The sequence below is a fragment of the Microtus oregoni genome, unplaced genomic scaffold, assembly GCF_018167655.1.
Source record: "Microtus oregoni isolate MIOR12 unplaced genomic scaffold, Mior012 000144F_ref0000341, whole genome shotgun sequence".
Taxonomy (NCBI): domain Eukaryota; kingdom Metazoa; phylum Chordata; class Mammalia; order Rodentia; family Cricetidae; genus Microtus; species Microtus oregoni.
The window spans coordinates 1,087,747-1,104,698 of record NW_024544794.1 but is presented as its reverse complement, the minus strand read 5'-3'; the positions used below and the strand labels follow the sequence as shown (position 1 = coordinate 1,104,698).

General features: G+C 46.7%; 2 protein-coding genes across 3 annotated transcripts in view; both read right to left on the bottom strand.

Annotated features, from left to right (window-relative positions):
• LOC121444834 (caspase-8-like) overlaps positions 1-16,952 on the bottom strand; it is a 35,943-nt gene that overhangs the window by 2,996 nt on the left and 15,995 nt on the right. For both annotated transcript variants that reach the window (XM_041646735.1, XM_041646736.1), the window contains exons 3-8: positions 15,948-16,281; positions 8,700-8,805; positions 7,309-7,447; positions 7,165-7,218; positions 4,675-4,739; positions 2,946-3,087 (exon numbers count right to left, since the gene is read on the bottom strand). In XM_041646735.1, coding sequence (XP_041502669.1) covers positions 2,946-3,087; positions 4,675-4,739; positions 7,165-7,218; positions 7,309-7,447; positions 8,700-8,805; positions 15,948-16,252 — 811 coding nt within the window. In that variant the 5' untranslated portion in view covers positions 16,253-16,281. The remainder of the gene's footprint in view (positions 1-2,945; positions 3,088-4,674; positions 4,740-7,164; positions 7,219-7,308; positions 7,448-8,699; positions 8,806-15,947; positions 16,282-16,952) is intronic.
• On the bottom strand, positions 1,872-2,712 carry LOC121444836 (PAT complex subunit Asterix-like). Its single transcript, XM_041646737.1, has 2 exons — positions 2,673-2,712; positions 1,872-2,355 (listed from the first exon to the last, which is right to left on the bottom strand). Exons 1-2 carry the CDS (start codon positions 2,710-2,712, stop codon positions 2,012-2,014), a joined length of 384 nt encoding a protein of 127 aa, XP_041502671.1. The 3' UTR covers positions 1,872-2,011.

Here is a 16,952-nt window from a genome sequence, read left to right as displayed (position 1 = left end):
CACTACATGCATGCCTGGTGCCCGCAGAGGCCAGAAGAAGACACTGGACCCCCCTGGAACTGAAGTTGTATACAGATGGTTGTGAGCTGCCATGTGGTCGCTGGGAACTTGCCGCGCACCGCGCCCCCGTGACTGCCCTCTGTGTGCTAGAACCCAGTTGCCGAGCTTCGGGCAAGGGGCTGGAGGTTGAAAACTCAAACACAGAGATAGACTGACACACGCAGCTCCCAACGCTGGTTTGGAAAGCCCCTCTTTATTAACACCATGTAGACTTAAATACACTGCAGTTAATGGTCAACAGGTGATCCTCTGATCCTCTAACTGGGCACAGCTTCTAGAAACTTACGTTAGAAGGTTCTAGGAGGGAAAAGCAACTGAAGGCCAGGACTCCTTTGTCCCAACATCTCCCCCCTAAATTTTTTATAAAACAGAAGACCCTCCTGTCTTAGGTCATCTCAGAAGAGTAAACCCTCACCGGTCTTTGGGAGGCCCCTTCCCTGTCTTAGGCGGGCTCTCTTCTGTAGAAGTTGCCCGTCTGCGGAGGAATCTTCATTGTTGGTGCAGTATTTGCAACCAAACCTTACTGGCCATCCGGGTCAGAAGTACTTGCTAAGTGACCTTATGCTGCTAAGTGACCATATGCTGCATTCTCATGGGTTGTCTAATCTTACACAGAATTCAAAAATGAATGCCCATGGCAACAGGTGTTGATTGCCAGCAATAGGATCCCCAATCACCACTGGACCCAGCCTCCCATTTGGGCTATGGTATTCAACCATCCTTTTGGCTAAACAGTTACAATCTGGTGTGATAATTCTAACATTTCAAGGGCTATTCAAGTAACCATTGAGTTGTTTCACCACATAAGAGGCATTAGCAATATTAACAGATGTCATACAAATGAAATAATCAACAAGACATTTGTTGTACTAGCCATAAGTCCACCTGCTCCTACAATAGCGCGGTCTCTTGATTTAAATTTGCTCTGCCGCAGACTCTTCAGCGTGTAGAGCCTAGAACGGCCACTGTCTTTTTCTTGACCCCAGAGGGGTCTGTGCTCCAGCTTGTCTCAGCTCCAGCACTTGTTGCGTTTGCTCATACTTCTGGCACTGCTGTGGCATCCGCCAGGCTAGGCACCCACTGGGCTGAGGCAATGTGCCGTCCACCATAGCCACCTAGCAAAGCTCTGCTCCAGCTGCCTTCTAGCCCCAGCTGCATTTGTTCTGGGTCCAAACTGTTGCATGGAGTGGAGCAGAATTCAGGAAAGCAGGCACTTGCTGCTCTGCAACCACTGAAGGGGGCCCCACTTAAACAATCTTTTAGGGAATTTGGGCATTGTCAGTCTGTCTGGCTACTTTCTGCTGAGTGGGGATGCTGCATTCTTAGGAGTATTTACTGCAATTTACTGCCATTTTCCAGCCGAACTCGGACGTGGGTCACAGCAACAGGGAAGAGGTAGAGGCTCCACCTCCCCACCAAGCTGCCGCTCACACTCCATTGCTACATATTAGGAGGTCTCGGGGATTCAAACTACATGAGTATTGAATAAATCCTTAGGCTCTCATCGTCTGTGGAGACAAAAACAGAACCTCCTTTCCAAAACATCAAATTCTTAAGCCCATATTTTAAAGCCAAAATACCTTTCTTAGCAGTTCCTAGAATCAAATGTCTTTCTCCAGTCCAGAATACAAAAGACAATACAATCAACATATCATACAGCTGTACACATTTATCTTTTTCAGCTATATACGTTCTTTCTATTTTTTCCCAATACATACGTCCCCTCTGGCTGGGGACAACCCTATTCATTTCCCATAACAGTGGCCAGGGAAGGGAAGGTAAAAGGGAAGTCTGTGGGTTTACCCCTTTGTCAAAGCAGAAGCAGGACCCAAAGAAAGGGCCAATTTCCCTCCATTAAGTTGAAGGACAGCAGCTACGGGTAGGTTGGAAGCAGCCAAAGGCTAGGCCAGGAGGTGGGCAGGAGTCCAGGATCCAAGCCCTGCAGGTGACATCACCACGGGGGCATCATGGGCTGAGGATTCTGCAGATAGGACATCACCACGGCAGAGATCGAGAGCATGATGCTTCTCATCATCTGCTTGCTGTCCTCCGAGCTCCGGGAGTTGGCAAAGCTGATAAAGGAACAGTAGACAGCCACCCAAGCACCCCATTTCAGCTTAAGCATGAGGCCGCACAAGCTAAAGGTCATGCCGAGGAGATGCACGTAGTCCGGGGTCGGGTCGTCCAAAGCTGGGTTGCACTCGCTCAGCAGAGGCTTATACCTCAGCACTTCGTTGGGTCTCCGTGGGTCGGAACGCTGTCTGCTTACCTCTCTTGGAACTGAACCTGGGTCCTCTGGAAGAGCAGCCAGTGCTCTTAACCACTGAGCCATCTCTCCAGCCCCCATTTTTTATATTCTGATACTATGAATTGTTTCATTTAACTTGTAAGTTCTCTATATTGACATAAACAGGCTGCTAGCAAAGCATTTCTGGCTCAGGGGAAGAGCACTTGATGCTCTAACAGAGGATTAGAGTTCAATTCCCAGCTCCTGCTCCAGGGGGATCTGATGTGTTCTTCTGAGCTCCTGAGGCATCCATGCACATATGGGCACACTCACATAGATAAATAAATTTCATAAATAAAAATGAAATAATTTTTTAAAATTTCACTGATGCTCTTCATTATAAACCTTTTATTAAGGGCTGCCATTTTAACATGATGCAGAACTAACAGATATGTAAGAACGTTCTTTACCTCCACGAGGAAATAGTAAATAAAATGGATAAAAATTGCTTGATACATTTCCTTGAACTCCATTGTCTCAAAACATAGGGCCTTTTAGGTATAATCATTATCTCTCCGTTTCTTTTTTTATTTAAAAAAAAAAAAAGTCCCACAGGAATCCCCGCACCCCCGTGCCTCTCCTTTGGATTTGACTGTACCTTCATCACGTTCTGTTCCCTTCCTGTCCTTCATCTTGCGGAGTCTGGGTACCCTCTCCCGCGCCTCGCTGAAATCGTAATTGTTGACGATCAGACAGTATCCCCGAGGAATGCTCTTCATTTGATATATTCTACCTGGTACCTAAAAAACAAAAGCCCAGTCTGGGAATTGACCCTGCAGCTCAGACCATGAACTGGGCACAAATCAATGGCTCAGGAAGAGAAAAGACGGCTGCCTGGCTCCGCCTCCTTCCGTGGCTCCAGGCAGATCTGGGACCATTTCCCTGTCACGGAAATCGACTCAGCTCACCTGCCTTTCTTGGCTAACAGCTGAGGGCTTTCCCTTTCACGCGTAATATAGTGCAAAGGAACATGGCGGCAGACGGAGAGCAAGGAGCTGGTCAAGTTGCTCATGGAACCCTGACAGGAAAAACCAGAAGGGGCCTGCATTCTTGCTATTCTCGTAGGGCTGTTTCAGCCTGAGTCTCAACGCTTAGTTGGAAGCCTGTCTCCTGAAGTACAGAAAAGGACCTTAGGGAGACAAAAGCCAGTTTCTATGGCTTAAAACCTTAGGGCTCTGGGCAACTTACCAAATCTCCTAGTAATTTAAGGTTTTATAACACACTTGAGTTCCTCTTCATATTGTACAAATCCTTCACCTTTTAATGTTTCTATGACATAAAGTAATTTATTAAGCACAAACGATATTCAGTCTTTGTTATTATCCTAAGTATGTCCTACTTATAGTAAGTAGATTTATTCAGATATTGTAATATAAGCAGTTACTAAGATATCAACATACTATCTTTAGCTGACTGGTGAGGACGACGCCGAAGAGTGTCTGCCTCAAACTAACACACAGTGTTGACTAATACTTGATTTCCTGATCCGAGAACAGGGCCCGAGAATCTCCTCAGGAGCCCACCCTAGTGCATAGTCTTTCTCACAGTGTCCGGGGTCTCCTGTGCTACCTGCCATGGGGAGGCTAACGGGCTGAACTGTATTCAGGGAACTATTGAAGACTAAATAGAATCGATGTCTATAAAGGAAATCTGTCTACAGGTTTCGCTGAGACGAAAAGTAAGCCTTGCTGAGATCCTGTTTGTCGCCTAACAGAAAGGAGAGACCCCTCCGCAAGGGCAGACTGAAAGAGAAAGCCTGCCAGGGCAACTCCTCCCGAAGCCCCACCCATTTTCCATGAAGCCACACCCCTCCCCCCATGCGCCCCTTTTCTCTGAAGCCCTCCCACGCCTCCCACGCGTGCACCCATTTTTGCTGGTACAGTTGCTAGAAGAGGGAGGTCTCACACATCCTCTACCTTCCAGCAATTCTTAGACTTTTGCTTTCGGTCTTATAATAAAACTAGAGCCTGGTGTGGCGGCTCACACCTATAATCCCAGCAGTAGAGGTGGGGGGAGGGGGGGGTCAAGAGTTCAAAGGTCTTCCTGGGCTATGTAACGAGTTCAAGGCCAATCTGAGCTATTGGGGACCCTGTCTCAGACTACAGGCCAACAAACCAAACAGGGGTAATAGTGATAATTTAAAACAAATAAAACTGGAGAGGCCACATCCTCAACTGGTTCTTTTGTAGGTTTTTCTTCCCCAGAGTTTTCAAGATTTCTGAAAGGCTCCCCCCCCCTTATCGGCTCATCTGGCCGCTTAAAAGGAGCCAACAAAGGCCCAGAAACAGAAACTTCAGTGGAAAGAGGGAGGGAGGAGGTGTGTGTACCTGGGGGTCGATGTCTTGTTCTCTTAGGGAGTCACATATTTCCTGCATTGTGATGCAGCTCTGTCCTGCAAGCAACCGAGAAACACGTGCAGAGTGAGAGGCTTGGGGGCAAAGGTTGTTTGGGAAAGAAATATGGAATGCCTAGGACAACCTAAGAACCTTAAAAACATTTCACGTGCGTGTGTGCGTGCGTGTGTGTGCGCACGTGCCTGTGTGTGTATGTGCGTGTGTGTGCATGCGTGTACGTGTGTGCATGCATGCATGTGTGTGTGTATGTGTGTGCGCGAAGCATTCTTGCACATATGCCTGACGGAAGGAGCACTCATGCAGTGCCATGTGTGTGGAGACCAAAGAGGACTTGGCAGGGTTGGTTCCTTCCTTTCCTTTGCATAGTTCCAGAGTTCAAACTCATATCACCTGCCCTGAAAGTAGACTTTTACCTACTAAGGCATTTCACTGCCCCTCCCCAGGTCGGTTCTTTCGAGAGTAAACATTGAGGCTGCCTTGAACATATTTCAGACGTGTAGATCTTGCAGGAAGGGCACTTAGCATGAACTGGAACCCAAACTGCTTCATCTGTGCTGCGGTCATTGATCAAGTCATTGATCAAAGCAGGAGGTGAGGATGAGCCGGTGATTCAAACACTGAAAAGCTGGCTCAGGCAGGCCTGGACAGGGGGACGGACTCACTGGCTCTGTGACTTGACCTTCTAAGGGAGGGTGATCCTCAGGGTGAGAGATGGCTCAGCTGCTGAGAGCTTATCACCCTTTGCTGAGGGCCAGAGGTTCCCAGCGCCCACGTGGTGGCTCACAAACAATCTCTAACTCCAGTTCCAGAAGATCTGATGCCATCTTCCGACATATCCAGGCTCCTGCACAGATGTGGCGTGCATAAACTCGCTCAGCCACATGCACTCACACATAAATTCACAATAAATCAGGAGAATACTCAAAAATGTATTACATGGCAAAAATAATAGTGAAAACATAAGAAAGACATTAATGTTTACAGAGTGCTAGTGGTGCTGTTTTAATTTTCTCTGAATTTAAAAATCACCCCCAAGGTGATTTTAATAATTATATAAGTTTTAACATAATATCTGATTAATAAAAAAATTTGGAGGGGGCTGCAAGAGCTTTTGCTACTCATGCAGAGAATGCAAACTCAGTTCCCAGCACCTGCACAGTGCTCACAACCATGTGGAACTCCAGTTTCAGGGGATCTGGTGCCCTCTTCTGGCCTTCAAGGGCAGCGACACACATGTGAACACATGCACAGTTGGAAATAAATTTGAAGGAGCCAGGCACAGTGGTGCACGCCTTTGATCCCAGCACTTGGGAGGGAGAGGCAGGTAGATCTATGTGAGTTAGAAGCTAGGCTGGTCTACAGAGCGAGTCCCAGGCTAGCCAGGGCTACATAGGGAGACCCTGTCTCAAAAAAACCAAATAGAAGGAAACCTTCTGCTGGTCCCATCTATCTTTCCTAGGCAAGAAAATAGAAAGAGGTCTGGATGTGTTTCCTTCTGGGATAAGACAGGGAATATGGCTAGAGCATCCCAGGCTAAGGCAGGCACAAGGCAGAGGAAGTCAGGTACAATAGGAGCCTGGACTTACCCAGAGACTGGGAAGGACTATGAACACTTGACCAAGGGGCTTCTCACAGAGCAGAGAACCTTGGTCGAGAACGTTCTGGGGGAAAAGTCAGGTTGGTATGGCACCTGCATTTGATTCTAGCATTTGACACAGAGGCAGGCCGATGTCTGTGATTTCAATGACAGCCTGATCTACACACACTCCAAGACAGCCAGGGCTGTGTAGAAAGACTCTGTCTCAAACAAATCAAAATGAAAGAATGTTCCGGAAAATCATCTGCACCCAGCTCCCCATGTCTCTCCGCGAAAGCAGACACAGCCAGATCAGAGTTGAGACTCTCTTGCAGAATAACTGTGTGCTCACTTCAGATGGTCCCACGGGAATTTTGAGAGCCCTTTTGGCCTTCCAGACAGCAGCAGAGGTGTCAAGTGGCCCCTGAACTTTCATTCTGACATTAGGCTGTAGCAGAAAGCAGTGGGAAGAAGGCTTGGGGAAATCAAGTGCCCTGGCATCTAAGAAATGTGTATGTAGGGCTGGAGAGGTGGCTCAGAGGTTAAGAGCACGGACTGCTCTTCCAGAGGTCCTGAGTTCAATTCGCAGCAACCACATGGTGGCTCACAACTGTCTGTAATGAGATCTGGTGCCCTCCACTGACCTGCGGACATATGTAGGCAGAATACTGTATGCATAATAAATAAATTAATCTTTAAGAAATGTATCTGTTGGCACACGCCTTTAATCCCAGCACTCGGGAGGCAGAGGCAGGTGGATCTCTGTGAGTTTGAGACCAGCCTGGTCTACAGTGCTAGTTCCAGGACAGACTCCAAAGCCACAGAGAAACCCTGTCTCGAAAAACAAAAAAAAAAAAAAAAAAAAGAAATGTATCTGTAAGCATTACCGTCTGAAAATGAACCTGATGCCTCTGCCCCGTATTCCAGGCTCATTCTTCTCTCTGAATTAAAAAAAAAGAAGAACCTGGTCAGAGAGAAAAAGAGCTGCGGACTCTGGGGACTTTGCCACCTCGCAGCCATCGGCCATCTACCTCTGTTTGATTCTTCAAACTCTTCGATGTGCCGCAGCAGACTCCTGTTGACATGTTCAAAGATTGACTTCAGGCTGTCCAAGTTGTCTTCCCCCAGGATGAGCCTCTTCTCCATCTCCACAAAAACATCCAGCAGGCTCTGGGGAGGAAGGAGAAAGCAGGGGACAGAGGGACTGAGTGCCCAGGCCTGAGGGTTAGGTTTCGTTTCCTTTAATTCTACTCCTTCCAAAGAAAGGGCCCAGCGTTATTTCCCAAGTAGACACCCCCCCCCCACCTCTGAGCACAGGCTGATCTCTCAGAGTTGACAGGAATCAGAAAGACCATTCTGTGTTTTCCAGCCTAAAAGGATTAAAAAAGCAGAAAGATAGAAAAAGCCATGTCAGATGTCCCCAGGCCTTGTTCTCAAACTTTATGTGGGTGCCTTCGTCTATGGACCAGCCGGAGGAGAATGGAAGGCACAGCCCTGGAGCCTGCATTATACCGCTGTCTTATCCACCCCTAAACCTCAATTACTGCACACATACACAGAGACACATGCACCACACACACACACAGACACACACAAATGCACAGAGATACACTTGGACAAAGCCTCCATCAAAACTAGACCATACACCACACAGCGCACAAAGACACGACCACACAGAGAAACCCGCACACGTAGGTACTACACATATATAGACTCAGACTAACAGGGAGACAACCCAGAGGTGCACACAGGTACATATGCCACACAGACACATAAGAAGCACACACAATATATACAACATGGAGACACAGACCACATACATCATACATATGCTCATAAAAACAGATACCACACGGGGCGGGGGGGGGACACAAACGAGCAAAAGTGGTATTTCAAGGGCAGCAGAAGTGAGGAAGCTTCAACCCCAGGCTACCTTTCCTCCCTGGCCCTGCTAGGTCTCATAGCACTGCACAACTTACCTTCCCTGGCTCTGTCCTGTGGCTAAGCACTTTACAGTGTAGAGGCACCAAAGCCATAACTACTACCCCTGCCTAACTACTTTATTTTCCCTGGATAAGAAGCGAGAACACGGGGGCTGGGCATAGCTCAGCCGGAAGAGGGCTTGCCTGTCATGCAAAAGGCGCTGAATCTCATCCTGGGAGTACACACGTTGGGAGTGGTGGCACATGCCAGTGATCCCAACACCCAAGAGGCGAAGGCAGGAAGATGAAAAATTTAAGGTCATCCTCGACTACAGAGCAAGTTTAGCTTCAGCCTGGGCTACGTGATACCACGCCTCAAGCAAACAGATGAACAAACAAACAGAAACAACCGTCAATGCAGTCTGCTGTTGGCAAAACACTGTCCTCTGGTTTCAGAACCCCCGCTGGTGACCCCATCTCCAGGACATCCCAGGTCTTACCGAGTTATCGTGCAGCTTACATTTGGGGATCTTCTTTTCCAAGAAAAACTTAAACTCTTTCAACTCCAAATCACTCACGTGTTCTGAGAGCTTAAAGAGCATTACCCTGCGGTGGGAAATGGAGACACTTGAGAAACACATCCTAGGTCGCTCCCAGGGCCAACTCTTCCCGACTGGTGAGCCCCGGGTGGAGGCTGGAGAGTGGTGGGAGTCTACCAAGTCAGACCAACTGGCCCACACTGAGCGGAGTGTTGCTTTGTGTCATGATTAAAATCAAGATCCAGCTGGGATGATCTGGGGGAATTATATTCCCCACAATGCATATCAGAATGGATTCCCTTCTAAGAGCTGGTCCCTTCGGGAAGAAGGCTGAACATTTGGTTGCAAAATATAAGAGACTCTGAACACACACATATACGGACACACATGAACACACACACACACACGCACACCTCCACTCTTACCAATACCAAAGGTCCTGAAGCTCTCAACACAACCAACTGCCCTGTGTTCTCCCCACCCTGGAGGCAGGATCGCCATTTTCGGACTGAGGCTGAGGTAAGAGCCAGTGGCTGGCTGCTTTGCTTTTCTGACCTTCAGGTTGAACCCCAATATCTCTCTCTGAGTTTTTATTAATCGTACATCAAGTCTGTTGATAAACTGCCAAGGCCCCTGACAGCCTGGCCCATGCCTTTTTCATTTCCATTAACCTGAGATTCAGGAGGTGCAGTGTCTGAGTACAGACGCCTCAGACTACCCTTGATATAACTCTGGGTCCCACCATATTTTAACTCTGTAATTTCAGACATGTTGCACATTTTTTGGCTCATCTGTAGATAAAAGATAAATGTATATCTACATCACTGACAGGTGAAAATTATATAAGTTTACATGAACTACAGTCACCTAAAGATAAGCATACATTCTGAGATCCTCATCAAGTGATTTCTTCATTTTGTGAACATCACAATGTGGTCTTAAACAAGAGGACTATGACATCACTAGTGAGGAACCCAGGACCAACATCACATATAAGGACCCTCGTTGCCCAAACTGTTAGGCAGCATGAGAAAGCACACTGAGAGTTCAGTAAGTGGTGGAAGCTATCTTAGTTAGGGTTTCTATTGCCGTGAAGAGATACCATGACCATGGCAACTCTTACAAAGGAAAACATTTAATTTAAAAGGTTAGTCCATTATCATCATGGTGAGACATGGTGCTGGAGAAGGAGCTGAGAGTTCTACATCTTGGTCCACAGACAACAGGAAGTGAACTGTGTCACTGGGTGTAGCTTGAGCATAGAGGACCTCAAAGCCCACCCCCATAATAACATACTTCAGCAAGGCAACACCTACTCCAACAGAGCTACACCTCCTAATAGTGCCACTCCCTTTGGGGGTTATTTTCTGTCAAACCACCAAAGAAGCGTTTTTATTTCTGGGCATATTTAAGATCTTGGAAAATGCTTGCCAGATGAATAAACAAAAGAATGTTTTAGGAGTCAGCAAAATTAGAGATGAAGATGTAGCTCAGCAGTGAAGAGCACATGAAACTCTAGCAGAGAACCGGAGTCCAATTCTGGGCATCCAAATCAGGCAGCTCACAACCGGCAGTAACTCCAGTTGCAGCAGAAGGACAACGTTCCTGGCCACTGAGGGCACCTCTACTTACATATACATACCCAAGCGTTACATGTAATTAAAAATAAAAATAAGAAAATCTTTAAACTTTTGGAAAAAAAATAAGTCAGCAAAACTTTCAACAGTATTGTGTAAAGAAAAATATCTTTAATAGGCAAATATGATGGTTTCCAAGTTGAATTAGGAAATAAAATTTTGGAAAAAAAAATAGTCTGGAAACAGAAGCTACCTCTGTGTTACCAACATCTCAAGAAATGTCTGTCCCAGAAATACTTCCCTAAAGCATTCTCATCTTGGCCCTGATTGGTCCAGCCCAAAGCTACTCTCTTTTAACTTTAGAAAAACAAAAAAAAATAAAAAACAGCAGGTTCCTATTGTGTAACAGTTTCCTCTTAGATTGAAACACTCTATCCTGCTGGGAAACTCCTCCAGCAGAAAAGTAAACAGCCCAAAATAGCTCCAGGAAGTCCCTGAAACTGATCAGATTCACTTAGACCCGCCTTTCCAGAGAAAGCAATAAAAGCTCATTGACCTCTTAAACTGAAGGAAGTTTAGCTGCAAAGACTTAGCTTTAAAGTCTAGCTGCAGAGACCAGAGCAGCTGCCTGGAATAAACAGAAATCAGCTCAACCGCCTGGAAGGATTAGAACAGCTGAGGACCTGCATAGGCCAGGTCCAGCCTGTTGAGCTGACTGCAGGCTGGCTGTTCCATGAGCTCCAGGTTCCCAGTTCTGTGGGCTGTCACCCATGCTGGGGTGGGCTTTGGTGATGCAGCTGTCTTTGCATCATTTCTGCTCCTGTAAGTAGCCCCTCACCGACATTCCTATAAGGAACCCCAAGAAAACTCGTTGGTTCACCAAGTTGGACTTTGGCGGTACCCGTATTTTGGTATGTTCCTATCTAGGGTGAGCAGATGTGTGTGCTGTATCTCCCCAGGAAAAGTTTTGTCACACAACAGTCCCTTATCGTCCTCATTACTGAGACCCGCGGGCTTCATTAGTGTTATTAGTAACACACTGGAATAGTTTGTCAGTAGCTGTGGAGGCAGAAGCTAAAATATGAAAAGAGAACACCTAGAGCATCCTATGGTGGGGCACGACACACGCATATTTTCATTCTCTTGGCTCCTCTGAGTCAATGGCTAACAACCATTCAGCGGTGACTTTTTGCTGACCCTTCTGTGTGCAATCAAAGAGTTTAGGTATTTGGCAGCTCCTAGGTGACAAACACTGTTGGTGTGGTTTGCTTCATCCTAGTTCACAAGGCGGGAACTTTTAAGAGCCCCAGATGGTGGCACAAGCTGAGGACACACACACACACCCTGACTTTCCTAGTTCTGGGGCCATCATTTCTTATGATGAATAGGCACCTTAATTAATATTCATTATAAACTCCTTGTAAAGAACATTAATCTAGTAAACTCAAACAATACAGCATTCCTGGTTGACTCGCGTCCTCAAACATCACCATATACCTAGACAGTGAGGAGGTGGCCCAACTTAGGTCATAATGGAGGAGGGTGGGGCCTGACCCAATGTCCGGTGTCCTAATGAGCCTGATTTTTTTATTTTAATTTTTATTTGACAATACAGGGTTTGTCTGTATAGCCCTGGATGTACTAGAACTTGCTCTATAGACCAGGCTGGCCTCAAACTCAAAGGTCCATTTGCCTACCTCTGTCTCGCAAGTGCGAGGATAAAAGGTGTGTGCACCACCAACCCCACCGAGCTAAGTTATTACTTTAAACATTCAGTGTGTGATACTTTATGATGATGGCCCTAGGAAAACAATACACCCAGTGTCAATGTCAGCATAGTCAAGCCTGAAGTAGGAAGCCGTAGGACAAGGAAAGAGTGGCTGCCGATGCTGGCTGTGTGGCTCTCCCATGCCAAGGTTACTGATGAGGAAGGAAGGCTAAGGCTTAGGTAGAAGTGCTAAGAGAAGAGCTAAAACTCGCTTCAAGAACAGCTGAGCACAAGACGCGTTGAAAAGGAGAAGGGGACAAAGTGCTTCTGCTTTAAAAAAAAACCGAGCCACTGGCCCATGACCCCGTGACTCTGTGGTGACTCTGTGGAGCTCACAGTTGCCCACTCTCCCTAGGGTGAGGAGAAGTGGAGTTCCCAATGCCAAAGGGATCTGGAATTACTGAGAAGACGGGTCTCTGGGCAGGTCTGTAAAGGGGTTTGATTGGATGAGCTGAAGTCAGAAAAAGACTGGCATCCTTACTTGGGCCGTAGTCCCCAAAGAGCATAAAGAGGAAAATGAGCTGGGCACCAGCTTTTTGTCTCTCTTAGCCTCCTAACAGCAGATATGTGATCAGCCAGCTATCCCAGCTCCTGTCACCATGGCTTCACCATGACTGGCTACACCCTCGATTAAAAACCGAAATAAACACTCCTTCCTTTATGTGGCTTCTGTCACGGAACCAAGAAACAGAACTAATACAGAACTAACACACATGGCTCGGTCCTCCTGAGACGGAAAGCTGAGGTTCAGTCGGTCTGTAGGGCCAAGCATCAGGGGAGAACCCTGTCATCTGAGTAGCCAAGCCGTGGAAGGGTTCTACAGGTATGCACAAGCAGGTGAGTGGGGGATGGTTAGTGTGGGAAGCCATGACCGCGGCCCTAACCATGAACAGAGTGGACACAAGTGGTGGGTGTCAGAAGGCGGCGCCACCAAGACGAGAGTGTCACAGATGAGGGACTCTGCCCACCAGAGCGGTGGTCTCAGTTCTTACGTCGCTGAGGAGGAGAATTTACTATGAAGCACAGAGAAGGGATCAGGTATTCATGGCTTATTTCAGCGGGTGAGAAAACGCAGCCAAAAGTGAGCACACCTCCAGAGTTCTCCATTCCTACCCCCACCCCTTCACCTACACCCACTGCCCAGCCCAGGGGCAGCGAGGGGTCGTCCCTTTCCTGGAGTAGACCAAGGCCAGGTGCTCTTAGGATGCCACATTGTTGTCCTTTCCCCTGGCAAAGTTACTAACTTGGTAAGTAGTCACACATTATCCGTATTTTGCATCTAATGTAACATTGTAACAGATTGAACTGTGGGTACCGGTGACTCATGGCGGTTTGAATGGAAACTATCCTTCATAGGCTCTGTACCGGAACCCTGGGTCCCCAGGCTGTCTGGACAGGTTGTGGAACTTTTAGAATGTAGACTGGCCTTGCCTCACTTGCATTTTTCACTTCCTGTTTCCTGCGGATGGGGGGGGGATGTGAGTTCTCAGCTTCCTGCTCCGGCCACCGTGCCAGCTTGTTACCACGGTACCGCTGCCATTATTTCCCCTCTGCAACTATATTCTAAAATGCACTCTTTTTTTTTTTTTTTTTTTTTTTTGGATTTTTCGAGACAGGGTTTCTCCATAGCTTTTTGGTTCCTGTCCTGGAACTAGCTCTTGTAGACCACTCTTCTGTCCTTGGGTATTTGTCTACACTGCTTGAAAACTTGCCTTGCCCATGCTTAAGGCAACTGATTGGTTTGATAAAGAGCTGAATGTTCAATAGCTAGGCAGGGGAGAAGAGGTGGGCCTTCTGTGGAGAGAGTAACTCAGGATGAATCTAGGCTTGCAGGAGATGCTAGCCAGACGCGGAGGAAGTCGGACATACAGAACAGAGAGGAGGTAAAAAGCCACTTGATGATATGTAGATTAATAAAAACAGGTTAATTTAAGTTATTTAAGAGCTAACTGGAAACAAGCCTAAGCTAAAAGTCAAGCTTTCATAATTAATAATAAGTCTCTGTGTCATTCTTTGTGGGCTAGTCATCCAAAAAAAAAAAAAAAAAGGCCTGACGGAAAAGACCGACTACATTTTGTGCTCCATACATGGCGCAAAAACACATAGGGCCTGAGAAAGCTGGGAAATTTTCTGAACATGGTGCCAGTCACAGCTTGCCCGTAATGGCAGTCTCTCATGCAGAGCTGAGGCTTGAGGGGTCCAGGGGCACAGTTCCTCTAAGAAGTCCTGCAGTGCAGCTGAGCACCTGAATGGCACCCTACTCGATAGGATGGAACACTAGATAGAAACAACAGCCACAGCGCAGGCGCAGAAACTTACCAAAGCTGGCTCCAGGTGGGGGCCCACAGGCATGAGGCTCGGCTCTCTTCGACCCAAACCGGATGGAGTCAGCTGCCAGCACCACGTGCTAAGCAGAGCCCCACTGCAGGTAGCCTAGCAGGTTAAGGTTTGTCTCACGTGGTCAGAGAAACAGCAGATAAACACACGCACAAACGCACACACGTTTGCCAGGTCCAGGCCAAGAACAATCTCTGAACAGGTAACAGTAGTCTTTAAAAAATGTGCTTAGATGCCAAAGAAAGAAAAGAAGATGGTAGGGACAGTCATAGAAAAAATAAATAGTTTAAAAAAAAAGTTAAGTAATATAAAAAGAATAACCCACATAAGGATGGGGAATATTATAACAGAGAACATTTGGATCCTATATGGTACTTTGTTAACTTTAATTTTTTTCAAATGCTAATAAGCAAAAAACAACAGCTGCTAAGAGACATTGGATTATGAAAACTGCTGAATTAAACCAGCCTATATATTTTAAGAATGTTTTGACTTTAGAATGGAAGTCAGGAAATGTGCTGTGTTGGGGGAGAGGTTATGCCTTTGTTTGCACAGATAAAGGTCAGATTTTACCAAGGGAGACCTCCTGAAAATCTTAACTACAGACATAAAGGAAGAAAACAAGAAAAACTACAGGACGATGATATATGTGCTGGTCCTTCATGGGAACCGCTCTGAGACTGGATGCGATATGATACATCTTAGCTACAAAGTCCTTATGATTTCTTATTACATGCCATCCCTTCATATAGCATAGATAGAGACTTACATATTACAATTTTTATGTAGTACAAAGGGACTTACAGAGTTGGCAGATGTCTTTTACCTACTCAAATAGAGACGGGAGAATCGTCTTTCGCTGATTTGTGCACACCAAACATTCTATACCTGTGTTAATGTAGGTATGTATGCTACCTTTAAAAGTCTGTGTGTTTTCAGGGGGAAAAAAAAAACCAGAAACTTATAAAGACAACTAGCCCAGGTGATTCAGTCTCTCCACAGGAAAAGGAAAGTAGCTAACATATAGAGGGCTGTATGTTAGCATATAGAGCTTTGACTATATCCCCTCACATAGGGCTTTGACTATATCCCCTCATATAGGGCTTTGATCATATGCCCTCATATAGGGCTTTGACTATATCCCCTCACATAGGGCTTTGACCATATCCCCTCACATATGTTTGCCTGCCTTATCCTTCTGCAGCCAAATCCCTTCTCCTCCCCAGCAGTCCTTTTTTTCTGTGCCATGCTGCATGAAAAATAAATGATTTTATGGCTTCAGCATTTTTCTCCAAATTATATATCTAGCCACTAAGTGTCTTCATTTAACCCAGGGTCTCATGAGTATAAACTTCACAATATGAACCCCAGCAGTAACATCTGCAGAGTCAGGTCCCTTCAACCCATGCTTCCCAGACCCCCCAACACACACACACACACACACACACACACACACACACACACACAGAGAGAGAGAGAGAGAGAGAGAGAGAGAGAGAGAGAGAGAGAGAGAGCATCTCTACTCACCTGTAGGCAGAAACCTGAGCTTTGTCTAGATCATACAGCTCTCTCTTCATCTCATCCTTACTGCTGTTTAGGGCGTGGGTCAGCAGGTCCAGCCGACAGATGAGGAAAAGCAACTCCTTCAGGAAGGACAGATTGCCTTCCTCCAACATTTCCTTCTCCTGCAGCCCCTGAAAGAGCATCAGGGCATCGTTGATGGGCTCCTGTTTCTTCTGTGGTATGTAGTCCAAACACAGAAACTTGAGGGCGGCCACTTCACTACTGCCCAGCTGTTCGGCAATTTTATAAAGGCAGCTGTTGAAATCCATTCCTTTCGCGAGGTAGAAAGGGTGGTGACCTGGGCCAACACATGATATACCGTGATCAAGTGAGGAACTCGAGTGTCCGCTACCAGCTGCTTTCTTGGCAAATATGGATTGTATCTACTCTGTTCTAGGAATTTTAGAGGGAAGACCTGGAGGATAATGGGAAACAAAGAGGTTCCTACTTCCCAGGAGCTTTTGCCTAGGGAGGTGGAGATACAGAGAGTCGCTGGTCAGACCATCTCAACTTGGTGTGGTAACAGTCTTGGGAATAGGGATTCCTGCAGGCAAGAGACCTTTGGGGAGGAGGCTGGAAAAGCAGTTCTTGAAGGAAAGGTGGAGACAAGATGTAGAAGCTAACTGGACGGACACAGACTTCAGCTGAGCAACCCCAGAGTCTTGAACGGATTGGTGACTCTGCAGAAGGACAGCAAAGTGTCACGACTCCACCTTGATCAAAGCCTGGCTGTGCCACTGGCCACTCTTCCTTGGGAAGCCGCTTCCTCGGTGCATTGTGAGCGTCTCAGTGTATAAGTGAGGAGTGGAAGGGTACCTATGTCCTGACGTTGTGAATCTGAGGTGACATCAGATTAATCTCAGCTACTAATAAATACCAGAACCATGCCAACCCCCACGAAAGAGAAAGTCCTGGTCCTGGGGCCTGTCTTAGTTAGTGTTTATGACTATGATAAAACACCATGGCCAA

Bases quoted from the DNA above. Each gene is read 5' to 3' on its own strand.
- LOC121444836 (XM_041646737.1), bottom strand. From the start codon at position 2,712: ATGGCAGCCCTTAATAAAAGGTTTATAATGAAGAGCATCA. The intron at 2,356-2,672 runs GTGAAATTTTAA...CTGCTCTTCCAG, and splicing joins GTTTATAATGAAGAGCATCA to AGGACCCAGGTTCAGTTCCA.